The sequence below is a fragment of the Cryptotermes secundus genome, unplaced genomic scaffold (genome assembly GCF_002891405.2).
Source record: "Cryptotermes secundus unplaced genomic scaffold, Csec_1.0 scaffold184, whole genome shotgun sequence".
Taxonomy (NCBI): domain Eukaryota; kingdom Metazoa; phylum Arthropoda; class Insecta; order Blattodea; family Kalotermitidae; genus Cryptotermes; species Cryptotermes secundus.
The window spans coordinates 906,542-933,268 of NW_019725839.1; the positions used below are offsets into that span (position 1 = coordinate 906,542).

Below are 26,727 nucleotides of genomic sequence, written 5' to 3' on the forward strand. Positions count from 1 at the left end.
CTAGTTGTTCTCCCTCTGGTGTTGCTCCTGCTCTCTCCTAGTGAGCGTGGCCGCTGGGTGGTCCACCTTCTCATTTAGCATTGAGATCATGCATTCCTTCTCCTGCACAGACATAAGTATGTGAGCTGTGAAGTTTTGCTTCCTAATCTGCATTCTCTTGCCCTCTCATCCTGTGCCAGTTGCCACCGAATGCTGGAGTCTACGCTAATGCTGCGGGATATTCAGGTGGTCCCAGGTTCAAACCTTACTCTGGAGACAGCTATATGGATTAGTTCCTCTGTCCCTTCAGGGTAAGACTGGGATAGGTTGTGGCCCTTCCATTTGACTCTGTGTGTAGTTTGAAACGCTAATAAAAGGGTGTTTTTAACTGGACAGAGTTTCTCATAGTTTTCCTTGGTCTGTCCATAAACATGCTGAGGCAGTATTTGCATAAGTTTGCTATTAGGTATGTGGACATGTTTTACAGATACATATACCCTGTTGTTAGTCCGTCCAGAGGTTTCTTGTTGTGAACACAAGCTGGCAGAGAGACCGTATCCTACCTAACCTAGTTATGTGTGCCTCCTTCCAGTCATCAAACAGACTCACCTTGATTTTAGTGTGGATGTCTTCATGGCTCTGCACTGCTCTCTGGAGGCGGGCCTGCGCTTCCTTAGGGTTCGTATACCTGCTGCTTGTTCCCAGGATAGACTCCATGTCACTGATTTTCTTATGTGCGGCCTTCAGTTCCTTACGCAGGTCATTAAGCTCTATGATTAAAGTTGTGTTCTCCTGCCAACAGACAGCAGGTCAGCCTTTGTAGGTACATTGTGTGTGGACTTGTGTCCCAGGCCTGGGAGGGTACAGATTGGCATGTGGGAGGACATAGAAACTGGATGAAGTGTGCAGGAAGGATGAAGCCTGAATGTGAACTGCCGCACATTGGCTGTGGAATAGAACTGCAGCCCAATCCTTTTCTTAAAAAGAGGAGGAGGCGGAGGCTGATTCGTGATGACTGTGGCTTGCGTGTAAACACGTACTGAGCGTACAGTAATGATGTGCTGGCTGGCTAGTGGGTGCCACTGTGGCGTGAGTGTAAACATGTACTGAGCATACAGTAATGATGTGCTGGCTGGCTAGTGGGTGCCACTGTGGCGTGAGTGTAAACATGTACTGAGCATACAGTAATGATGTGCTGGCTGGCTAGTGGGTGCCACTGTGGCGTGAGTGTAAACATGTACTGAGCATACAGTAATGATGTGCTGGCTGGCTAGTGGGTGCCACTGTGGCGTGAGTGTAAACATGTACTGAGCATACAGTAATGATGTGCTGGCTGGCTAGTGGGTGCCACTGTGGCGTGAGTGTAAACATGTACTGAGCATACAGTAATGATGTGCTGGCTGGCTAGTGGGTGCCACTGTGGCGTGAGTGTAAACATGTACTGAGCATACAGTAATGATGTGCTGGCTGGCTAGTGGGTGCCACTGTGGCGTGAGTGTAAACATGTACTGAGCATACAGTAATGATGTGCTGGCTGGCTAGTGGGTGCCACTGTGGCGTGAGTGTAAACATGTACTGAGCATACAGTAATGATGTGCTGGCTGGCTAGTGGGTGCCACTGTGGCGTGAGTGTAAACATGTACTGAGCATACAGTAATGATGTGCTGGCTGGCTAGTGGGTGCCACTGTGGCGTGAGTGTAAACATGTACTGAGCATACAGTAATGATGTGCTGGCTGGCTAGTGGGTGCCACTGTGGCGTGAGTGTAAACATGTACTGAGCATACAGTAATGATGTGCTGGCTGGCTAGTGGGTGCCACTGTGGCGTGAGTGTAAACATGTACTGAGCATACAGTAATGATGTGCTGGCTGGCTAGTGGGTGCCACTGTGGCGTGAGTGTAAACATGTACTGAGCATACAGTAATGATGTGCTGGCTGGCTAGTGGGTGCCACTGTGGCGTGAGTGTAAACATGTACTGAGCATACAGTAATGATGTGCTGGCTGGCTAGTGGGTGCCACTGTGGCGTGAGTGTAAACATGTACTGAGCATACAGTAATGATGTGCTGGCTGGCTAGTGGGTGCCACTGTGGCGTGAGTGTAAACATGTACTGAGCATACAGTAATGATGTGCTGGCTGGCTAGTGGGTGCCACTGTGGCGTGAGTGTAAACATGTACTGAGCATACAGTAATGATGTGCTGGCTGGCTAGTGGGTGCCACTGTGGCGTGAGTGTAAACATGTACTGAGCATACAGTAATGATGTGCTGGCTGGCTAGTGGGTGCCACTGTGGCGTGAGTGTAAACATGTACTGAGCATACAGTAATGATGTGCTGGCTGGCTAGTGGGTGCCACTGTGGCGTGAGTGTAAACATGTACTGAGCATACAGTAATGATGTGCTGGCTGGCTAGTGGGTGCCACTGTGGCGTGAGTGTAAACATGTACTGAGCATACAGTAATGATGTGCTGGCTGGCTAGTGGGGGCCACTGTGGCTTGAGTGTAAACACGTACTGAGCGTACAGTAATGATGTGCTGGCTGGCTAGTGGGTGCCACTGTGGCGTGAGTGTAAACACGTACTGAGCGTACAGTAATGATGTGCTGGCTGGCTAGTGGGTGCCACTGTGGCGTGAGTGTAAACACGTACTGAGCGTACAGTAATGATGTGCTGGCTGGCTAGTGGGTGCCACTGTGGCGTGAGTGTAAACACGTACTGAGCGTACAGTAATGATGTGCTGGCTGGCTAGTGGGTGCCACTGTGGCGTGAGTGTAAACACGTACTGAGCGTACAGTAATGATGTGCTGGCTGGCTAGTGGGTGCCACTGTGGCGTGAGTGTAAACACGTACTGAGCGTACAGTAATGATGTGCTGGCTGGCTAGTGGGTGCCACTGTGGCGTGAGTGTAAACACGTACTGAGCGTACAGTAATGATGTGCTGGCTGGCTAGTGGGTGCCACTGTGGCGTGAGTGTAAACACGTACTGAGCGTACAGTAATGATGTGCTGGCTGGCTAGTGGGTGCCACTGTGGCGTGAGTGTAAACACGTACTGAGCGTACAGTAATGATGTGCTGGCTGGCTAGTGGGTGCCACTGTGGCGTGAGTGTAAACACGTACTGAGCGTACAGTAATGATGTGCTGGCTGGCTAGTGGGTGCCACTGTGGCGTGAGTGTAAACACGTACTGAGCGTACAGTAATGATGTGCTGGCTGGCTAGTGGGTGCCACTGTGGCGTGAGTGTAAACACGTACTGAGCGTACAGTAATGATGTGCTGGCTGGCTAGTGGGTGCCACTGTGGCGTGAGTGTAAACACGTACTGAGCGTACAGTAATGATGTGCTGGCTGGCTAGTGGGTGCCACTGTGGCGTGAGTGTAAACACGTACTGAGCGTACAGTAATGATGTGCTGGCTGGCTAGTGGGTGCCACTGTGGCGTGAGTGTAAACACGTACTGAGCGTACAGTAATGATGTGCTGGCTGGCTAGTGGGTGCCACTGTGGCGTGAGTGTAAACACGTACTGAGCGTACAGTAATGATGTGCTGGCTGGCTAGTGGGTGCCACTGTGGCGTGAGTGTAAACACGTACTGAGCGTACAGTAATGATGTGCTGGCTGGCTAGTGGGTGCCACTGTGGCGTGAGTGTAAACACGTACTGAGCGTACAGTAATGATGTGCTGGCTGGCTAGTGGGTGCCACTGTGGCGTGAGTGTAAACACGTACTGAGCGTACAGTAATGATGTGCTGGCTGGCTAGTGGGTGCCACTGTGGCGTGAGTGTAAACACGTACTGAGCGTACAGTAATGATGTGCTGGCTGGCTAGTGGGTGCCACTGTGGCGTGAGTGTAAACACGTACTGAGCGTACAGTAATGATGTGCTGGCTGGCTAGTGGGTGCCACTGTGGCGTGAGTGTAAACACGTACTGAGCGTACAGTAATGATGTGCTGGCTGGCTAGTGGGTGCCACTGTGGCGTGAGTGTAAACACGTACTGAGCGTACAGTAATGATGTGCTGGCTGGCCAGTGGGTGCCAGCCGAAATGACAGCTCCGGCTGTATGTGTTTCTTACAGGCAGGACACAAAACACAGCCGTACAGTTCAAGTGTTTTGTCATGCCTTAGCTGAGGTTGTCAGTTGCTTGCTTGTTTCTTACAGCTGGTACCCAGGTTCAAACATAGGACAATGTGTGTGGGATTTGTTGGGGCAAGGTTTCCTCTGAGCAATTCAGATTTCTCCTGCCAGTTATTCTACCAGCGTTGCTTACTCAGTCTTGGGTCTGATACAAGAGGTCCAGTTTAGGGAAAAGCACTAAGTAACTTTTAAAAGAACATGGAAGATATTTTAAATGTTATTACAGTAGTGGTTGGTGATCACTTGTGATAATTTCACAAATTTTTCATTACAATCGTGAGCTCATTGTGTGTGAGATTTTACTTGCCCATGGTTATGTCCATCCTGTATTGTAGATTCATGTATGTAACTGTAACACTCACATGCATAATTTTGGAGACATTGTCCCGCTTGGCTGATGTGCTCTTGTACACCTGCCGCTTCAGGGACGCCACAGTGTGTTCCAGGTGTTCTCTCTGCCGCATGAATTCCATCTGAGCTTTGACATCCTGCCCTTGACTCCTGATGAAGCCTGTGTCCTGACCGTATTTGTGGTGCAGGTGCTGTGGACACACCAGAATGCAGCCCACTCTACACAGGCTCCCCATAATGTGATGCAACATATGTCGTGGGATACAGGTCACCATCAAATGGGATAGCACACTTCTTGGCAGTGTTATTTGTCACGATGATAAATGGTACGTTGTTAGGTGTGCTCAAGACACACAGTGCAAGCATGGGTCAGGTGTGATCAAATGCAACACGCCCTTAACCCTCAGTACCCAGAGTAGCTGAGCTGGTTCTGCTGTGTGAGAGTATGTGCTATGTTGTCCTGGTTGACAGCAGAGTTCCTACGCGACAGGAAGTGCGAGGCCTCTGTATAGTCAGATGCACACTGAATGGAAACATACAGGGAGTTGCCACATGAACCTTCTCGTTACACAGCACAAAGTACTGTAACCTCTTTTGATAATGTGTAAGAAATCATCTGCTTTGGCTTGGTCAGGTAAGCTGATCATAAAAATGACGGTCCCCAAAGTTCTATGACACCCAGAGATTTTTTATCCTGTACTTTTTGTACTCCCGGGGAAGGAACCCCTAGTACCCACTGGATAGGAGGCTGAGTGGGCCACAGAGCTGGTTTTGATGACGTGGAGAAGAGAATATTTTTCACCCTACTGGCACTTGAACTTCAACCCCTCCATCGCCCAGTCTGTAGCCAGTCGCTATACCAACTATGCTGTCCCGGCTCCATATACGCCTTCATGGTATAGTGCTTAATTGGTTAAGCACAGGGACAACTTTACCTTTTTACCTTATTTTTTGTATGCAAGACATGAATGTACATACCCCTTGTTAAGGAATTTGAGGTGAAGGTGCTGTTTAAGTAAGAATGAATTGTTATTCGGCAGTAAAACATTTTCTAACATACGGGGTTGACACAGAGTTTAAGAACACTGCCATAAAACTGAGAAGAAACATATTTTGACACAGAATTCAGTGCTCAAATCTCTGTGATATGACGAAAGATTTTTATGTCCAGATTTGGAATTGACATGTCGGAATTAATTTAAAAAGTCATCTTTCTTTCATGTTACCATTTCCCACCCTCACTGCTGCAGTTGGGTGTTTGGCAGTTATGCTTTGATTGTTAAGGGTCCCACTTCGAATCTTGGCCCTGGGACTGAGTGGCTGGCTTTGTTTTGTGTGAGTGTGAGTGAGTGGTTTTTCTTAGACTGGGCAAATGTTGGGACAGTGCTTCTCAATTCAGGTCACGTCCACTTCCCTCCCTTTCTGTTTTCATTATTCACTAATCATGCTGGCATCCAGTGCTGTATAATCTGCACCGCTGACAGCACCATTACATAAATATAAATAAGTAGACAGATCACAATAGAATGTGTATGAATATTGTGATGCAACTTACAGTGGTTCCTGTCTGTTCATTTGAAAAGTACAATAACAAATTGGTGAAAATAAAACTGTAAAGGGAAGAGGAGGAGGTTCTTCGCAAAATCAGAGAGAAATCTCCACTAACTCATGGAGCAAAGTTCACCTTGGAAGGCTAATAGTCGCTCACCTAATTGAGAAATTCTCTGAATGTTATGGAAGCTGAAGGTTCATTATTGTGTCCACAAGGGCCCAGCAAGTCTGAGACCGTGCATCAAGTGAAGGGTCCCCCTTGTCAGCTGTGTGAACCTTCCTGTTCAATGTGTCTGTAGCCCTCCCCTCCATATCCTGAGGGCGCCCTGTGCTGTGGACTCCTCCACTTAAATTCCAGTTACCAGTGTTTACATCTCTGTACCAAGGAGAAGCAGACAGCAGTGGTCTGGGTCCTGCAGTTGCTATGAAGGGACTAGCGGACACTGCAGAAGTGAGTCTGGGGTTTTGATTCAAATTCAAGAGGAAGAAGACTCACATCTTGGCCAGAGCAACACCTAACCTGGCTGAGGTGCTTGTTTCTTTTCCTCTGTTGTTCTGTGCAAATGTCTTGAAATGGGACACGGCCATTGCCCCCCACAGTACCGCATCCAGTTGCACGGTGTGGTGCAGTTGATGGAGCCCGGTCCACTGAACCATGTGATGTGCAGGGAACTGTGTTTGCTGTGGTGAGGATTCATGTTGGTGTTGCCCTCGCGGTTTATGGCACCATGCATTCTGGTAGTGGGTACCACCACTTGGGAGAAACACTGCCCCCACCGGCCAGATGTCCTGAAGATAGAGGCAGAGGATTTCTCTGAACACTGATATCAACCTCCTGGACATCCTGAAGATGGAAGCAGAATATTCCTCAGAAACATTGGTACCCATCCACGGAACAGCACGGTGTCATAATCCAGAAGATGACAGAATTAAGTGTAGTGTTACGTGTATTGATCCACTCCAGCTGTGCTGAGCGGGTTCACATTGATAATGCACTGGATTTGAATCTCAGTTGGGACAGCAAGTATCCTGATTGAATTTTTGGAGGGTTTTGTTTGGTGCCTCCATGCAAATGCTGGGCTGGTCCCTAGCTTAGGCTGTGACCACTTCCTTCCAAATCTTTTCCAATTCATAATTCATCTGTCGTCATACTACTTGATATTGTATCGTGTAGCTGCTGACAGCGTTTGTTCAGTAACTCGTAAAGAAAGCCCAAACCAAATGCCATGGAGGGGCATGTACCTTCACAGTGTCCTTCAGTTCCTTGGGTTCTTGTATCAGACCTGATGCATTGTGTAGGTCAAACCTGATATGCCTGAAGAGCGTACGTGCTTCTTGGTTCCTCTCACGCTCAGACATGAGTTCTTTGCCGGTTGCTTTCAGTTTCCCTCGCACTTCTGCCAACTGAAGTTCTAGGCTCGTGTTGAGTCTCTGTAGGTTTTCCAGCTCTGCGTCCATCTGGCAGAAATAAGCAAGCAAAGTCTGCACTATGGCTCATCTAAAATGCAACAGTTTGGAGACTCAGTGAGCCTCCATCATCAGGGTTGGCATTGACCATGATGATGAAGGCAGATCAAGCGTGCATGGCTTTGGGTGAGCCATGGTGTGGATGGTCACTGCAGAAGATTATAGTCAGTGGAACAGAGTCCTTAAAAAGCCAATAGTTACTCAGCTAATCAAGAAATGACCTGCCTTTTGTGGAAAATGACACATGGTACCCATATGAGACCTCCACTGGTCTTAATTCTGAGGTGCAATTGTCCACATGTCTGCTTTCAAGAACAAGAAGGAGTATGATGCAACACTTATTTAGTGGTTTGTAAATGACAAGTGTTTGTTCCTGAGAGGGATGAGTACATGAGCAATTTGCAGGCCTGGCCAATCTCGGCAGAATGTGTTGTGGAGTTGGTCGAGTCCACTGACTGAGATAAAAATTTTAGGTCGTGTATGGGTCATAACAGGACCTCAGTTTGACAGTGCGTTATTCTTCCACACTTCTTCAATAGAGCCGCAACCACTTTCCTGACATGCAATCTACTTGTCTAAAATTGCAGCCTGCACGTACCAGTGTTCTTCATAATTTATACAGGGCAATGAAACATGCAAGATTATGATGCACTGGGCACATAGCTGTGATGGGGAAGAGAAGACTAAGAACTAGATGTGAGGTGAGTGGCACTGACTGCGGTTCCAGCAGTTCTGCACAGTCAGGCATTGTTGTTGAGTGCAGCTTGTGGTATAACATCAATTAAAACTTCATAAGGTTATCAATAGTTGCTGTAGAGCTGGAGCCTTACCTCTTGAATCTGTTCCCTCCTGGCTCTGATCTCCTGGTCCTTTGGTTCAGTCTGGTTCTTGAGCTCTGTAATCTTGTAGTTCAGAACAAACTTAAATTTCTCCATCTCTTGGTTTTTCCTTTTCAGGTCATAAATTTGTTTCTCCTGCAGTACAGAAAGAGATGGATAAGTGTGTATAACATGTTCCTATTGCTGCAGTTGTGGGTCTTGAACTAGGGACTCAACGTCCAGTGTGACATGATGGTGTTTCATTTGGGATTCTCATGCCTGAGACTTTGGAGCACTGAACCATTACCATCTTCTTGCTGTAGTGTGATGGAAATTTATGGATGTTTTGGAGGAATGCATTGTCTCCAACTTCAGGGTAAAACAGTAAACCAAGCTGTCATCCAACATAATCTCCTAGGATCTGATGCAGTGTAGTTGGGTGGATGGTGAACAAACCCTGAAGCTGGAGGCAGTATGTTCCTCCAAAACATAGGTAATTGAAAAGCTGACTACACTTTGTCATATCCTGGAAGACCGTGGTCTTGATGCCGAGAGTATCATTAAGTAATGAACAAAAAACAAATGAAGCGCACAGTCTTGAGAACCTCAGATCTTTTAAGATGCCTCATTTACTCCTTGGCTGTTCACCAAAATATCTTGGACTTTCATGCCTGTACACCTCACTTCTTCAGGTGCAGAGTGATTCTAGAGCCAATAAAGCTCCTACCTTGTCCTGGATGGTGCTGTCCCGCTCCTTCATCTCCCTCTTGAGCTCTGAGACATCATGCTGCAGCCTGGCAGTTGTCTGCTCAAGCCTCTGTTGCTCCTGCTGCAGTGTGTACACGTGGAGCCTGAACTCCTCTATCTCTCTCTGGGCACTGAAACCCAGGTTAGTAGTGGCATGATAGCCTTGTAGGTGGGTGTTGCCATCCTTTCAACTTTCCTGAATATATACAGCAACAAGGACAATGCCTGTTCTGTAGGAGCTAAAGCTTTGAAGAAGAAATAACATTCAGATTAAGAAATTAAATACAATTAACACAAAAGGCTGAGAATGAGGATTCAGATCACAATACTCACGTCTTGCTGCAGCAGGTGTGTCTACCCTATGCACTGGCAAGAGCACAGAGTAAACTTTGTGATATCTTCATGTGTTCTCTAGGAGGTCCACAGTAGGAAATAGGGAACAGACAAATTGCATGTTGGTTTTGTCACTTTGTTTCATGCTTGTTAAAGTGGGCTTGTTTTCAGAGGAGGAGACATTACAAATGCCTGAAATAAGAATGTTAATGAAGATATTCGTAGCTAATGAGGTTGCAGTACGTGAGCAATTAGGGTGGATTCATAATGAGGAACTTTGTCGTTTATACAGGTCACCTGCTGGTGTTAAGGTAGTGAAATCAGGTCATTTGGTTGCACATGTAGCTGGAGATAAATTCATACATTTTTCACGGGGAGTCTTTAGTGGAAACCAGAAGCTTGCAAGACTGGAAGGAGATGTATCCTAATGTTGTCACATATCCTGGTAACATGACAAGTAATTAATGGGTTCCAGACTAGATGAATCGATTTACTGGATATTCACCAGGGGGAACTACGATTACTTGTAACACAATCTTACTGTAATTATAACACTTTGTAACCATGAAGAGTGATAACCAGGGCCCGGATTTTGATGACCTGAAAATATTTAAAAAATTACCGAAAAAATCCAGAAAAATTACCTAAAATATGACCCAAAAATGTAATATGCAGGGCCCGGATTTTGATGACCTGAAAATATTAAAAAAATGACCGAAAAAATCCAGAAAAATGACCTAAAGGAGAAAAGAAAGAACACTTCGCTTCCATGTTATTCACATTTCAGAAAACATGAAAAATTCCCAAAAATGACAAGAAATACCTTTAAAAGTCCAAAAATTACCCCCAAAATGAAAAAATGACCTTAAACCTAAAAATGTTAAAAAATGACAACAAATTACCTATAAAATTTAAATTTTTGTGACCAGCAGCTCATATCCGAGATTTATATATTTAAGAGCATCACATAGGATACAAGGAAAGAAAGATGACATGTCATCAAAATCTGGGCCCTGGTGATAACACTTTAAAGGTTACTGTAACTACACCATATAGAATAAAGACTTCACTTCTGACTACTTCTGACTTCTGTTTGTTTTCTGTCATATTCTGTCTTCTACTGACCAGTTCTCTCCCTGAGGTAGGTTTTGGTTGAACCCTATGAAGATAAGCTCCTTCAGCAGTAGAGTTCACACATTCTTCACTGTTACTGTGCTTTGGAGGTTCATTGCCATTTGAACGGAAACGTTTCTGTATGCGTTGCCTAGGAATTCATGTGACTCCGTATGCAATGCATTACTTCTTCAGTTGTATTTGTTGCTGTGGGAACATATTCCAACAATTCATTGTCCAGCAGCAGTGCCCACCGTGTTGCCACAGGAACATGCACAATGAAGCGCCCCCTCCCCCCCATAAAATGGGCAGATTGCAGCTTTCAGGTGTCATGTCACAATATTAAGGTGAATCATAGAGATATAGATTGTAAGGAATGGAGGTGGATGGAGCTGGCTCACGATCATGTTCACTGGTGGGTTTGCACTGTTACCTTACAAACTTTTTCCTCATGACGCCTGTCTCCCCTCTCAGCCGCAGGTTTGTTTCTCTCTCCTCATGCAACAGTTTCTCATAGCCTGTCTTGAGCTCCACAATCTCATGGTCTGCATCGTCCTCAATGTGCTGTGTGGTGGCCTCATTCTCTCGTATCCGTCGGTCCACCTCATTGTGCAGCTGTGGGCAGTAGCATGGTTCTAGACTTCATGTAGAGAAACTGAGGAAAACTATGTTAATCCTCCAGATGCAAGCACAGTAGTCACTGTGAATGTTACAGCAGTAGGTACATGTACGAGTAATGTGACCACTGTGCGCAAACTGTGTATTTATGTGTTCCATTAATATTCTCACAGTAAACAGTGAGTATTTCCCTAAACAGCATTAACCGCCTGGGCTTTGTAGCAGAGCCACAGTGTGTCATGACAATAAGCAGATAATGTTTAGAGAGAACAAAATGAAATGTGTAGGTACACTGTTGGACATACTGATTTGGGGAAGAGTACAGCAAATGAGACGCAGTTACCGCTATGCAGAACCAAGATGATGACTGTATCATGTCCACAAAAAATAATGGATGTAGAAATGATCATATATTAGTATTCCTCACTCATGCCGAGTGCTGTATTATTTCCTGATGATGGATGCAGCAGGTTCCTGTGAAATGTTGGCACCTATCTACCAGACTGTATGGCATCATATCTCAAATGACAGTAATCTCAACATTCATGGCTGTGATAACTTAAGATTTGAATTAAATCTGTACTTAGTCTGCAAGAGGTTCAGACCTTGACCTGGAGGCTAGCTGTGCAGCCTGGTTTTAGTCCCTGCTGCCAGCATGGAGGTGGGTGGGATAGTACCGCACCTTTGCAGTCATTGCAATTGCCGAGAAGCTGAAATATACCTACCTCTGCTATTAGCAGGTTGCATTGTGCCAGTTGCGTCTTGTACTGCTCTGTTGTTGAACTGAGCTCGTCTTTCCTCTGGCGGGAGAGCTCTTGCAGTTTTCTGCAACATAACACACATGTGGGGTGGCATGCCGACTTCAGTCAACACATTGCAGTAGTGTCAGTCATAAGAGCAGGTCGAGACTGAGTCCTTCATTCAGGGCACATCCTGCTTTATGCACTTTCAATTGACATGGGAACTTTTAAGACCACAACCTTCACATGTCTTATTGTTGATATTTACCCTGAATTATATGGTATGGTGCCAGAAGTTGTCAGTTGGATGTCAAATACAATAAAAACAACCTTGGCTAGTTTGTATAGATTCTGGAGGAAAGAATTATGGTATCTGCTGAAACAAGATGTGAAACTCCCAATTCAAAATGTAGCAGAAATGTTGGAGTCTGTAATTATCTGTGTGACACGAGATCCTCCATTTGCAGCAACAGTGAATGGTGCTGTTACTGCTAGCCAATCATACCTCTCGTAGTCCTCACTGATCTTGTTGGTGTGTGCCTCCAGGGTCTGATACTTATTATATTCCACAATGAGCTTCTCATTGAAATTTGCCTCGAGAGCCATGATTGCTTGTTCATGGGCTTCTTTCATCTTGGACATGTTTTCATTGCTGCTGTTGAGTTCTGCTGTGTGGTCTGATTCCAATTGCTGCAAATAAGGGATGTCAAGTGACAGTGTGTTCACTCACACACTTCTTCACTAACAAGATTGGTGTCTGTGTTCTCAACGGGTCACTTACCCCTGCAGTACCTTCTCACACCTTGTGATCCTCACCTCGTTTTTCTCCTTCAGCTCCTTGATAGCTTGGCAGTAGCCCTCCTGCAGCTCTTTCACTTCCTGAGCATGCAACGAGTCACTCTTCTGCGCCTTGTATGCCTGTTCTGACTCCAACTCATGCATCCGCACTGACAAGTCCTTGATCAACTGAATCTTGTCTAGTAGGTCTGCCTTGCTAATCAGGACATCAGTTGATGGCTGGAACTCCCTGTCCATCTCCACTGTTCTGCCTGCAAGACACAAGGTGCGTGCAATGGTCGATACCCTCACTGACTGGCTGACAAAGACCAGCTGTATTAACTAAAGGTTTCAGTAGCTATCCCTGTGCACAAGTGCTATGACCCTAGCTTAACCCTTAAAGCACAATGGTAAATACATATATACCACAAGATTCAGGATTAAAAATTCTGCAATTTTGGTGTTTTATATGATCCTGGCAGCCTTAAACAGCAATAACTGGTTGGCCTCTGTAATGGAAGTGTAGTGTGTTTTCTGTAGTAACTGAATTTTTACATATTGTTTAGATGAACTTGAGGCTTACATCTGGTTCCTTGATAACTCATTTATCATCACCCTGTTATTTGATGTAACCTCTACAGCTGAAATAACGTTTTTAATAAACAGAAATCTAAACATAGCGTTCAGCTTGTGTCCATGGATCAGGCAATTTAATGAAATTCCAGTTTGAAATCCTTTTCATATGACACCCCCCTTTATCTTCACCCCTACATTTATAATTCACTCTATGGATTTAAATCTCTTCAACTTTACTTTTGACACTAAATTTCCTATGCATTTCTTCACTGTGCTGCTCTCATATCTGGCCTATCATTTCCACTGCCTCTCTTCTCTCTCCATCTCAGCATTGTCTTCTAGCATCATTACCATTTTACAGGCCAGCCTCTACTGCCTTCCCAAAATGTTTCCCTTTTGTTTTGTTGCCAGTCCTGTCCACTGCCTAGCACCTGTTCTGGATCATCCCGTCACTTTGATTCTCCCAGAGCAACAGGAAGATGCCACATCCTTGTACTCACCCTTAGTGGGTGCTACTTTCCAGATGCAGATGGTCCCATCCATTGAGCAGGTGATCAGGGTCAGGCCATCACATGACATGCACATCTGCAAGCAGAGGAGTCAATCTCACCTCTCCCACAGCAACTGCCTTAATGGGCTAAATACAAGAAGTTAACTTTAGTGACTCACCAAGGCCGTGCCATAGCTAAAGCAGTAAGTTGCTGGCTTCACACCGTGGTGGCCCGGGTTTGATCCCGGATCTGGTCAAGTGGGATTTGTGGTGGACAAAGTGGTGCCGGAGCGGGTTTTCTCCGAGTACTTCGGTTTCCCCTGCCAATCTTCATTCCACCAAATTCTCCATTATCATAATCACCCGGGGCAGGCTAAGTAGGCCAATCAGTGGCCACCGCGCCGAGTGAACCCGGTTGGACTCCACCCCCCACTAAGTGAATTAGTGACCCACCAGCACAACTAACAGGGACTCTGGGCTGTAGGCTGGATGATCGGGGTGTTATACCCAGCAAACACAAGGATTCTGCTCTTCTCAACAGCATCAGACCAGCTCTGAGCCCACCCAGCCTCATATCCATCCAATGAGTATCAGCAGATTCCTCCCTCCCTGGAGGACATAAAATGTCTGGGGCATCAAGCTGACTACCCACCTCCAACCATCTACTGCCAAGACTAAGGATACTTGGAGCTGTACCTTCAATCCCCACACACCTTCATGGCATAGGGACAACTTTACCTAATGCTGTACAGTTATCCAAGAAATACCACTTTTATGGAACTTTAAATTCATTGTAGCAATCACAAAATCCTCTCTTGGACCATAACTTGAGTTTCAGAACAATCGTCTCGTCACAGCTGAGCCAAGGTCTGAGAACAGGTCTCTTCCATTAAGGTTCTCTTTCTCACATTTGTATCGTACTGCATCTGATGCTTCTTTGTTTCATCACCTGAACAATATCAGTCTTTTATTTTTTGATTGATTTGAGGTTCTTACGGTTGAATGCCTCCTGACGTGTGACACCATGTAGTCTGGTAGATAGGTACCAATGTCTTGGAAGATCCTGCTGCCTCCATCATCAGGGTGGAAGAGTAATGATATGCTGAGGATCACTTGCAGCACTGGTAACCACTTACAAATCTGCACAGCCTCACATCCGGAAAATGCTGTGCTCTCCAAACATACCAGAGCTGGAACTGCAACTAATTTAGAGCAACTTACCCTTGTGATGGGGTGACTGTGCATGTTGTGGTCTGTGTACTGGACAGGTTCCTGTAGTGGGTATTTGACAGAGAGCACACTGCCATTATGAGCGGCAAGGAACATCATCTGGTTCGAACGGGACAGCACTATGCAGTCCAGCTGTTGCCCTGTTAGATTGATGGTTTGTGTGATCTGAAACATGTTGTGTTATCAAGTGTTGTGATCTGACTCAGGTGGCTCAACCTCTCTGTGCTCTTGTCTGCTATATCTGTAAATATCTTTTGTGTTTCCTGCCAAAGTCCTGACTGAGAGCGTAGACGATATGAAATTTACTGTGAAATCTTGCCAGTATGTAAGGTAACCATAACTGTTGTTATAATGCGCAGGTATGGTAACAGGTTTTGGATGTTCTCATTTACAATCTTTTATTTTAACTATATGAGTAAACTTTAATTTCTTAATTTAAGTGTTGTTCCTTACTATAAAATTTAGCTACTATATTCAATGACGTTGCAGGAAAGCAACCATATCCCAGAAAAGGGATGGGTATGTCTGCATGACTAAGAGTATGCAGTGAATTTGTGTCTACAGTAAATAAGCATCAAGAACAATGAGGGTCCCAGAATTTCAGAAAGGCATTCAGAATACAGACAGGGGTCAGTTTGTCATTGATGCAGATGGGGGCATGGCATGTGTACAGTTAGCAGGGGTGGAGTCGAGTCACTGCATGGAGACGAGACCCTCGCTAACAATTGTAGGAGGCCAACAGAGTAGAGGCAAAATGGAGCTGCAGTCATCTAGCCCAGAGCCCAACACTTTGCTAGCTGGACAGTGACCCTTTCCTCATGTAGTGTGTTAAGTTATGCCATAGGCAAGATGGCGGCACCATCTCTAAGCATTAATACATGTCAGCATTGTCTCACCGTTGATCCGGTAACTTCCATGAGGCTTCCATCAATGCCAGTGCCAAATGAGGTCTTGCCATCAGTAGTTGCTGCAGCACTGCTAAATATGCATCCCTTGGTGATGATCTCACCAATCCTTGTGCCAGAGGACATGTCCCATTCATATAACGCTCCCTCAGTCCCACAGGACACCAGCTTCATGTCCTGCTGAGTCCAGACCAGTGCCCTAATCTGCAATGGGATCTTCTGATTTCAGTTCTGACAGCCGACATTATAGATCTGTTTTCATGTTAGGGAACGAAATGTGGGTGCCAGCAGGGGTGGGAGGGCAAGGCAGATATCTGTCCCCCTGGAATTTTTTGAAAAAATCAGAATTGAAAAAAAAGGAATTATACAGATTTTAACATCACAAATCATAATTATTTTTAAAAAATATGTTCTTCTCTCCTGAATACTATAATGTGATCCATAAATACGTATTAAAATGCAGATTTTCTGCCAACTTCATACTTTTTCTTATCCCACATGAAAGTCTCTACGCTCTCATTGGCTGAGAGGTCAGTTGGGCCAAAAGCGTGTGCAGGGTGGCAGAGAAATGTGCCTACCCGTGCTGGACTCTGTCCAGTCACTATACTGACTGAGCTTTCATGGCTCTGATAGTGCAGCGTGGGAGCATCTGGATTGCCACGTACCATCCCATTGTGTCCTTTCAGGTTGTGCATATTCTCAAATGACACAGATGAATACACCTGGATGGTGTTGCCATTGACCGCAGCAAACAGGTGCCCATCATTGCTGAAGCAACACTCTCGGCAGCCGCGGATGGAGAACTCACGACATGGGCGCATGTCATCTAAAGTCATGACCATGAACCGTAACTTGTCAGAGAAGCCAATCAGAGCATACAGGCCTGTGGAGAGGCAAACAGCTTGGAAGTACTGCCAGTGTGGGGTTGTGACTGCTAGAGCAAGTGGTCCATGCAGTAAGGACTGTGGTCCTGTGTGTGTTTATTTCAGAAGGAGTTGTACCTGTAGGGTGAATGGCTGCTGAGAATATCTCATCCTGGTACCGCTTCATAAGCTCCTGCATTCCAGTCTCGTAGTTCCACACGCTGACCGTCCTGTCCAGCTGCCCACAAGTCATAAAAAGGGGCTTCCATGCACACACGGACAGACCTGTTATGGGCCCGTAGTGTAACTGTTCACCCACGATTTTGAATGGGATTTCCTGAGCCTGCAACATCACAAATGTGGGTCGACTAGAGACTTGAGGATAATAGCCAACAGTTTCTTGGATAAGAGATGCAATTAGCGCATAAAAGTGGCAGTTGGCTGATAGTGAGGCATGAGAGCTCGCATCTTTCTGTCATATCAGCTGTCTGTACCTGGGTGATGCTGGGACCCCAGAGCTTCACTGAGAACATCTGTGACCACATGGCAGTGGCCAGCAGTTGGTCCTCTTGAGGGCTGATGCTCAGAGCCTGCACTGTGTTGAGATCCTCCTTGCCAGGTTCCTGGAATTCAGGTTCCGGGATGAGGAACACGTTCCTCTTGCTGTACTTGCTGCTTGTTTCCCTTTCAAACAGGTGTACCATACCAGAGCCACAAGCAAATGCGAACCCTAGAACACCTCACATTCCACTCGTCAACATCCAAATGTTATGAGCATGATCAGAAGATTGCAGTGGTAATTATGCTCAAGAAGATACTGCACAGTTAACCTTTGTTGAAGGAGGATCGTGGCACACCTCTAAACAGCAGCGCCACTTACCGCATATTGCTAACTATCATAGCATAAATTTTCATATTCATAGTACGCACATTCCACGAAACTGTGATTTTGAAGTGCCCCACAGGTCCTCTCCTGTGAAAACTGGGCTGCAGGGAAACAAATACAGTCTGATAACCACACCAATTTCCCCCTGAAAGGTCAATGGGCTGGTAATTACATAGAACCGTAATCATCTTATGTGCTACTTGCAATCACTGCAAAGAAATGAACGCATAATGGGGATGTCATGCCTGTTTACCCATCTGTATGCTCCAGTTCCAATAATTCTCAACAGATTCTATGAACTGTAATGTAAATTCTCTTCTGATATTCATTTTATGCCAAAGGAACCAATATGACTCCCATTAGCTCCACAGTAAGTAGTCTTCCATAACAAATCATAGTCCCTCACCTGGCCAAGAAATTCCTCACTTTCTACTGAACCCAAAAGTTCATTTCCATATTTATTAAATCTACTAGTGGGCCCAAGACTGCACCTATTTAATTCCATCCACACAGTTGCTGAAAGGTCCATTTTTATATTATATTCCCATCTGTTCTTTCGTGTCTCAAGTGGGTCTCTTTCTGTGACATTTTTAAACCAAAATTTTGTGTGCATTTTTAATTGTTCATTGTGCCTGCTATATGTTCTGCCCATCGTACCCTTCTTCATTCAATTGCACTAAGAGTGTTACTGTGATGAGTAAAAATTATTAAGCCCATATTATGTAACTCTCTCGGCTCCATATTTTCCCCTGCACCCTGTTCTCAGTTTGTGCTCTTTCCCTAATGTGTGGAACCTACAGAAACATATGGTGCAAAATCCAATTGATGAACATGAAATTTCTGATAAGTATGATAAAATTAGAAAGGAAATTTTTTCCAGATCAAGAGTTAGAAGAGAAGTGATTGCAGTGGTTTGGTCCTGTAAAATGAATGGCCAGAGGCAGGATACCAAGAAGGATGAGGTGTGGTGTCTTGTGTGTGCATGTGTGATCCAATGAAAACCCATCAACTGATTTCAGAGTTATGGTTCCACAGCTCTTGTTCAGATCCTGCAACAGAAATTCACAGTAATTTGCTGTACTCACCTTTTGTAAAGTTGATGAGTGCTCGCACTGCCAGTTCTGGATGAGGAACGTGGTCTCTGGAGACCACAAGTCTCAAAGCTGATACCGAAACTGCCCTTGTGAACATGAGGAAACTTTGTTAGTGACTTAGCTGCCCACTCAGTACAGCTTGTATAACTTTAGCTTTTGGGGCTTAGTCGCATTATGTGTTGAAGCTGTTTCAGTATACATTGCAGTTGCCGTCTTCAGTGTGAATGAGTCAGGAGGATGTCATCCAGTATACTGTATAGGTGTACCGTGAGAGGATTGGTGAGACACCTATACATATTGGGTCACTTTCTTCATGTGCCTTGCACTCACCCGGAAGGTGGCAACTTCAGTGTACACTGATATGTTTGAACAGCTTCAACATATGACATGGCTAATCTAAGGCACATTAGATGCATGTTGGCAAAATTTGAGGATAAGAACTTGGCAAAGAGAAATCACTTCGCAGGTCGTTAACAAATGCTTTGAAACCCAGAGAATCAATGCTGTGTTTATAGGCACGGTTGTCAAGGGAATAAATTTTGTTGCTGTGGTTTTCCAAACATGCAAACTGAGTAACCTAATAATACGTAAAACTTCAGAGTGTTAAAATGGCGTTAATCTCTGGGGGGCTATGTTGTGTAACTACCTTAACAGAACCTGAAGATTCTAACGAAGCTACCATCTGATACAGTTTTAGTTTTTATGCCCACAGCTCACATCCATAATAACTAGTTCCTTGTGTTACAGTACTGTAAATTGCTACTTCCTACATTGGACTTGAAACCATATTTACTAGAGAACTTGACATTTTCACAGTGGTGAAGATCTCTCCAAATTCATATTGTGCAATCTGGTTCATGACTCACATCTTACTGTTTAATGTTTTTGGAGTGTATTATCAGCATCAAACCATAAGTTGCTGTCACATTTCCTTCTGAAGCTACTTACTCCGTATGGAGCTTCATGTTTATGTCTGTCAGATCCATTGCTCTGTAGATAGCTTTCAGCTCTCCATTCTCCACAAGCAGCAGGTTACCGTTGCTGGTGCCTGCTATGACACTGTCAAATGTCAGCCATGCCACGCTTGTGATGTTCAGTGAATCAGCCTTCGACCATCCATACTGACGCCAAGTCTTCTCTGTTGCACAAAGTAGTCTGAATAGTTGCAGTCCAACAATAACAAGGACGGAACTGTCTGTTGGGTTACATGCCACCTGCAAGCAAAAGGCTGCGTATGTTCTCACTCTGTGACACATTGTCTTGTGGGGAGGTGCATCTGTCCAGCTGTCTGCCGCATATTGCGTGTATAAGTCCTCATTCTGTGACACATTGTCTGGTGAGCTTAATTTTGATGACATAAGATGCCTTATTCCTATATTTTGTATTGCGACTGTTTGTGTCGCATTGGGTATGCTTCTCTCTTCGTTGTGTGTACCTTGTGTTGCAAAGCAATTAATGATAACAACAATGACGTGTCTATTTGACCAAGTGCACAGTGCAGTAAACTCCTTAAAAAATGTGTTGCCTGAAGATGGCCTTGTACAGCTTAAACATGTAGCATAAACACTGAATGTACATGTATTTTAATGACATTACAAACATTTAACGAACATTTTAGTGAAATAAATGTGATTTAATGTCGTTTAAAATTTAAATTGTTGCATTATAGATGGAAAACAAGGCTACAAATGACACCTCAGTGCAACAGGAAGCTGAAATTTTGTTTGCTGGAAGTTTGTTAATTTGGATGAATTTTTTGTTGTATATTTACATTAAATTTTTTTTCCATTGTGGGTAAGTCACCGCCGTGAAAGCCTCAAATCTTACAAATATAACTGCAGTTTCATTGTTCTATATATTTCAATACAAATAAAAAATATCAAGTAAAATCTAAGGTTTTAGTGTAAGGCAAAATATCAGAATGAAGGGTTTGACTCTCTTGTGGCTGTGAATGTTAGAAATGCAGTTCTGGGATGAGTGTATAGTCTGGTGGATGGGTATAACGTGCGGAAACTGCTGCGTTCATCTTGAGGCTAGAAGAATGAACGTGAAGGCAGCAGTTTCTTGCTCAAGCTCACCGTGCCACTCATTGTTTTATCAGATATAAGGGAGTGTGTTACAGTGTTGTTAAGGGTCTTCACCTGAGTCACATGTCCTGAAGTTGTTGGGTTCCTGGCCTTGGTCATGCTGTCTATTTTTCCCTTCTCCCATTGGAAGTATATCAGGGTCCAGTCTGGGTCTCCCACAATGGCTGCCAGGAACTTCCCATCAAAGGAGAATGATAAAGAAACGTACTCCTGTGCTGCTGTTTCTGTCAACTGCCTCAAAATATTTTTCTTCTTCAGCGTGGTAAGGTCATAAATAGATATGGAAGGTTTACCCCCTCTCTCTGCCACTGCTGCTACTTTCCTTTAAAACATAATTGCATTTGTATCAACACATTCTTTGAATAACATATTTACAGACACCAGTGGGTGTGAAACATGGTCTCACACAGGTTCGGACCCAATAGAGCTGGATAGTGGAAAGGCAAATTTAAGTGTGTAGCTTGGGAACAGTCTTCAGAGCATCAAACACATTTCGGTTACGAAGAAAAGATAAAGTTACACGGGGGTGAGTTAGCAAATTCTGTGGCAGTTAACTTACCTTGATGGACTTACACATATAATATTGACATGTTTGTCTTTTTCTTCAAGTTTTATGTAGCGTTGTAGTTTCTGTGTATAATTGTGTACTATCAGAACCCCACCAGCAGGATATAATATTTCATTTTCTGAAATATATGAGGCACTGCCAATTATGCCATTTTTCAGACCATAGAAGATCCGAGGTTGTATTGTGGATGCAGACATGCAGCTGATTATGTACAAATGAGCACAAACTTCTAATTTTCCAGAATGAAATGACTTTATTTTTACAGTAGATTAGATCCGCCTGTTATTTATAGTTGTAAAATATATCTTCATCGCTGAATGAATTCAGATAATAATGTGAAATTGCAGTACATGCAGAAACATTTTAAATTTTGTCGCCATTTGTAAATAAGTTGTTGGTATCCTAGCAACAGAGCACCGGCATGCAGTTTGCAGGTTTGCACTGCGCGCTAATTGAAACACTTTTCATTAGAAAAGTTAGCATGGCGGCTGTGTCGAAGTTAAATAGTTGATGGAGATGGAATGTACGACAAGATTGTGTTATTATTGGTTGTTTTGTAAATTTTTAGAGAATTGTGAAAGTCATGAAATGTATTGAGAATAAAAGAGTATTCCAATTACGGCTATAAAAGGAAATAATTTTGTACAAAGTGTAGGCAGCATCATGTGTTTGCGCCAGTGGGGCATAACATAACCAAAAGCATCTGTGTAATAATAAGCAGCTGAAAATATAAACATTATCTTGCACAATGAGTACGTGTGCATATTGTTTGAGGACGGACAGTGAATCATATTTGACGTGTGAAGTATGCAGTCACAAGGTTCACATTCGTTGCTTGAAGAGCGGCGGGGTCCCGGGAGGCTTACGCGCGGATGTTTTTTATAAATTCGTATGCCATAATTGCAGTACATTCGACCAGGAGGAGTTCACTAGAATTAAAATGCCATGGTAAGAATGTACTGTTGGTACTACACGGAATGGGTTTACATGTCTGTAGGGTCTAAGTTTTATAGAATATGGTTTGGCGCCTTTTTTCATGGAACATTCCAGAGCCGCTTTTGATGTCATATCTTTAAACCTGGATTGGCTTAAGGGGTTCTATTGCATATTTGGCAATTTTAAATGAGCGAAGTATTTGTGGAAGGTGCTGTTAATGGTATGGGTGATGTACGAGGGGGTACCCAAAAGAAACCGAACTTATTTATTCAAATTTTAAGCACAAACCTTCAATCCCCTTCAAAGTACTCTCCACTTACACTAATACACTTGTCTAGTCTTTTATTCCATTTTTCAAAACATTGTCTAAATTCATCTTTTGAGATGCTTGACAGCGCCTCCGTCGTTTTTTCCTTTCATGTCTCTTTCCATTCTAGGAAACCAAAAAAAAGTCGCACGGGGCAAGGTCGGGTGAGTATGGAGGGTGAGGAACAGGGGTCATACCATTTTTGGTCAAGAAGTGTCGTACAGACAGGGCTGTGTGAGCAGGGGCATTGTCATGATGGAAAAACCAGTCACTCGACTGCCACAAATCTGGCCGCTGAGCTCCAAATCACTCCCGACAGCTCCACAATTTCTTCAATGGTCCGTCGTCGATCTTCCTTGATGATTTCACGAATTTTTTCAACATTTTCATGTGTTCAGGCCGTGGAAGGACGACCAGAACGAGGTTTGTCATCAATTGACATTTCACCATTTTTGAAATGGGAAAACTACTCAAACACTTGAGTTTTCCCCATAGCATCGTCCTTGTACGCCGTTTTCAACATTTCAAGAGTTTGTGTTCCACTTTTCCCGAGCAAAAAGCAGAATTTCACTGCTGCATGCTGTTCACGAAAGTCAGCCATTGCAAAAACGATGATCACACAAAACAGTTGTCACTATAAACTCTGCCGAAACTAGTCCTTACCTTCTGAAGCAACAGTAGTCGGCTTATCGACTCAGGAATGTTAGCTCTGTGTGCTCATAGCGGCAAAATGCGGTACTACAAAAGCTCTGCCCACAAAAAAATTAGTTCGGTTTCTTTTGGGTACCCCATCGTATGCTCTCAATCTTATCCGAATTGCCTAAAGATTTTCTCTGTGGAATGGACAACTAGGTGTGAAATACATTTCTTCATAACAGAAATTCTGTGTGTTCTCACAGTGTATACAATGAAGGATGGTTTATGTTGATGTGTCTTGTATTTGTGTATTCTGCAGGAATGTACTACTTCCATTTTCATGGTAGAAAGTACAAGAACAAAGGAAACAAATGGATCATTTTCAGATTGTTAAGTATACTGTCTGTAATGCAACAATAACCTTATATAAAAGACACTAAAAATATATTTAATACACTAAAAGTGCTTTGCAAAATGTTTCGGTAACACGTGGACCATCATCAGACAAATTTTTTTGTTATTGGGGAGACCACTGCACTGTACACATTGTCTTCTGTGCCCTTAGGCATGTCGTCGGTTTTGTTATTAATAACAAAACAAAATATATATTTAGTGTCATATATATGGTTATTGTTGCATTATAGATGGTATGCTTATGTTGTAAAAATGATGCCAATGCAGCAGGCTGCTGAAATAGAAACAAATGGAGTTTATGTAGGAAATGGAATGGGGATGTTATTTATATATACAGTGAACCATTGCCAGTCCAGATTAATTGGGGGAGTGAGGTCATCCAGATTAATCAATATGCAGATGAATGAAACAAAGCCTTAGAAGACAAAAAAAAAAACTTAGAAAAGAAATAAAAGGAAAATTTAATAATTTAGATAATGCTGATGAAAATGAATACCATTGCAGCAGTTTCTTCCTCTGTCAGAAGGTGAATTGCAGAGTCTCCTTCGTCCAGCTGAAGCCAGTCTTGGATATTTTCTGCATGGTTTCAGTCTCTCCAGCCACCCTCAACACAGCCTGAAAGCCCTCTTGCCCCTAAATCCCATGTGTCTTTTAAAGCATGTACTCAACTCTGAACAGAATTGTTCATATTTCATAATCTGGATTATCTGACATCTGTATAAACTGTAACTGTGTTAGTGAGATTTACTGTACATGTTTCTTTTCTGGGCCTGAAATATGTTCCCCTCCCTAACCATTTCGCTGCATATTGCCGCTTCTGACATAAATCCACTGTGTCTTGGCAGTTTTGTCTCGCAGGGGAAGTCGAGAGACTGGTAAAATCGCACATAAGTAAGCACTGGTTAAGAAAGTTCATAGTATGGCATCTGTTGACAGAACCAACACATTTGTATAGTACAAGTAATCAGAATTTATCGGCAGACATTTTGCTGTCAGAATTTGAATCTAGAGTATACAGTTCTTGCACAAGATGTGAGGTGTTCATGGCAGTGAATATTCTTAACGGTGTGTTCTAAGTTATATCAACGCCACATAGTCTTGATACTAACAGCTCTGTTAAGTAAGCAACTTAAGGGAAAAACACTATGTGGTACTGTAGGGACTGCCAGCCAGCATTTGGCTCCACATCTGCCCCGAAGATCTGAGCTCGGAAGACGGTAACATGAAGTATATAGATGTTATTGGCAAGCAGTTATGGCACCATCAGATGAAAGCATGATTTTTGCTTCAGGGTGAACCTGATCATCCTCACGCTGTATAACCTGCAGAGCCGTTCAGATGGTGTGAGTTGGCTTGGCTACTTCCACTGGAAGATGCACATCAGCAACTTCATTGAGCGTCAGTGGAATGTTCTGTTTGGGAGCAGTGTGTGAGTACACCGCACGTCACGCACTTATTACTGTGGCCTTCTGGGTTACGACACACTGAAGACAGATGAAATTCTGATACTCAGCTACCAGACTGCATGGTGTCACAACTCAGTAGACACAGTTCATGTGTCATGTTTCTGTTTTTATTTTCAGATGTGTGTGTGTGTGTGTATATATATATATATGACTGGGACTGATTTTTTTTAACCATAATTGCCAAACACTTACTTGCACATGTCAGTCTTCAACGTACTCCCCTCCAGAGTCAACACATTTTTTCCAACATTCTGGAAGCATCCTGATGCCCTTTTCAAAAATGCTTGTGGTTGGCGGCATGTCCACTCCCAAACAGTCTGGATGACAGTGTCGTCCACAAACCACATGCCTTGCAAGTCTGATTTGAGCCTTCCGAACAGGTAGAAATCACTTGGGGCCAAATTGGGACTGTACGGCGGATGTGTCAGAAGGTTCCATTTCAATTTCCGGAGGGTTTCCATTGTTTTGGCCGTATGGGGATGTGCATTGTCTTGAAGGAAGGCTACCCGCTTTCCACCTGTTTTCCGCTTGGATTGGATCTTTTCCTTCACGTCTGTTGCCAGGAGGTCTGAGTAATAAGCTGCATTGACTATTCTGGCATCTGTCAGAAAGTCTACATGGATAACGCGCTGCCAGTCCCAGAATAACGTTGCCATCACTTTTCCTGCCAAACAGCTCCTCCACGCTCTCTTGGGTTTGGGAGAACTGGTATGTCGCCACTCACGTGATGATTGCTGGGGCTTGGGAATGAACTAGTGCACCCACGTTTCATCGGTGGTCACTATAGACTTCAAAAATGCATGACCTTTGTTTTCAAACTGCTGTAGCAGACGACTGGCAGCTTGCATGCACACCATTTTGTTCACGTCCGTCAAAGTGCGTGCTACCCACCGTGCATTCACCTTGTGATAGTGCAGGTGGTATTTCACGATGTCTTTTACACAACACTGATGGGACAGCATTGCTCCAAGTTCTTTGATAGTGATGCACCTGCTCTCACGAATAAGCGTGTCTGCACGATCAATGTTTGGCTCAGTGACAGATGTTCACGGCCGACGATCATGTAGTTCATTCTCCAAGCGCTCTCTGCCCTCTCTGAAGTACTTACACCACTCAAACACACGGGTCCATGAGAGACACTCTTCCCCATACTGTTGTTGGAGTCTGGTGAATTTCAGCGGATGGAACGTTTTCTCCAATGAGGAATTTGATCACAATGCGTTGTTCCACACTCCGCGGTACCTTCTGTATGCTTATTCCTCTAGCAACTTCCAGACAGCACTGAACAGGTTCTAACCCTAACAGGAGGGAGAGTGGAGGTTGTGGCTACAATCTCTCAAGGTCGCACAGCTGCTGCGCAGTGCAGCTTGTTTACACACAAATCAGTCCCTGTCATATTTGAAACAAGTATTGTACATATCAGACAGTATCTTTATCGTGAAAAAATCAGTCTTGAGATTTTGAGGATTTGCATGTTTCGAGTCTCCATGAATATTCCATCTGTGTATGTGTATATACAGGGTGTCCCAGGAGGAATGTGCCAAACTTCGGGAGGGTGTTCCTTATATTAAAGTATGCCGATATAACCCAAAACACCTATGTCCAAAGTTGAACGGTTACGGAGATAATGGCCAGAGAAGTGTCAAA

At 44.1% G+C, this 26,727-nt stretch overlaps 2 protein-coding genes across 3 annotated transcripts in view; one reads left to right on the forward strand and one right to left on the reverse strand.

Moving 5' to 3' along the window:
• On the reverse strand, window positions 1-21,662 carry LOC111863532 (cilia- and flagella-associated protein 57). The gene is made up of 21 exons (XM_033751103.1): window positions 21,313-21,662; window positions 20,808-21,075; window positions 19,615-19,880; window positions 18,658-18,752; window positions 17,181-17,416; window positions 16,825-17,029; window positions 16,489-16,706; window positions 15,815-16,027; window positions 14,910-15,083; window positions 13,699-13,783; window positions 12,662-12,894; window positions 12,351-12,535; window positions 11,831-11,930; window positions 10,921-11,102; window positions 9,022-9,172; window positions 8,307-8,450; window positions 7,209-7,467; window positions 4,869-5,016; window positions 4,470-4,770; window positions 562-771; window positions 1-102 (listed from the first exon to the last, which is right to left on the reverse strand). The coding sequence occupies exons 1-21, from the start codon at window positions 21,516-21,518 to the stop codon at window positions 1-3; spliced, it is 3,981 nt and encodes a 1,326-aa protein (XP_033606994.1). The 5' UTR covers window positions 21,519-21,662.
• Window positions 21,663-21,792: 130 nt separating this feature from the next.
• The window catches only part of LOC111863569 (cysteine-rich protein 2-binding protein), a 17,768-nt gene continuing 12,833 nt past the window's right edge, over window positions 21,793-26,727 (forward strand). For both annotated transcript variants that reach the window (XR_002842621.2, XM_023849997.2), the window contains exons 1-2: window positions 21,793-22,269; window positions 24,906-25,043. Coding sequence is in view for 1 of the 2 variants with exons in the window: in XM_023849997.2 (XP_023705765.1) it covers window positions 22,070-22,269; window positions 24,906-25,043 (338 nt within the window). In the remaining variant the exon portion in view is untranslated. The remainder of the gene's footprint in view (window positions 22,270-24,905; window positions 25,044-26,727) is intronic.

Bases quoted from the DNA above. Each gene is read 5' to 3' on its own strand.
- LOC111863532 (XM_033751103.1), bottom strand. From the start codon at position 21,518: ATGTCTGCATCCACAATACAACCTCGGATCTTCTATGGTCTGAAAAAT. The intron at 12,895-13,698 runs GTGAGTACAAGG...TGTGTCTTGCAG, and splicing joins GAAAGTAGCACCCACTAAGG to GCAGAACAGTGGAGATGGAC. The intron at 11,931-12,350 runs GTATGATTGGCT...GTTATGTTGCAG, and splicing joins ATCAGTGAGGACTACGAGAG to AAAACTGCAAGAGCTCTCCC.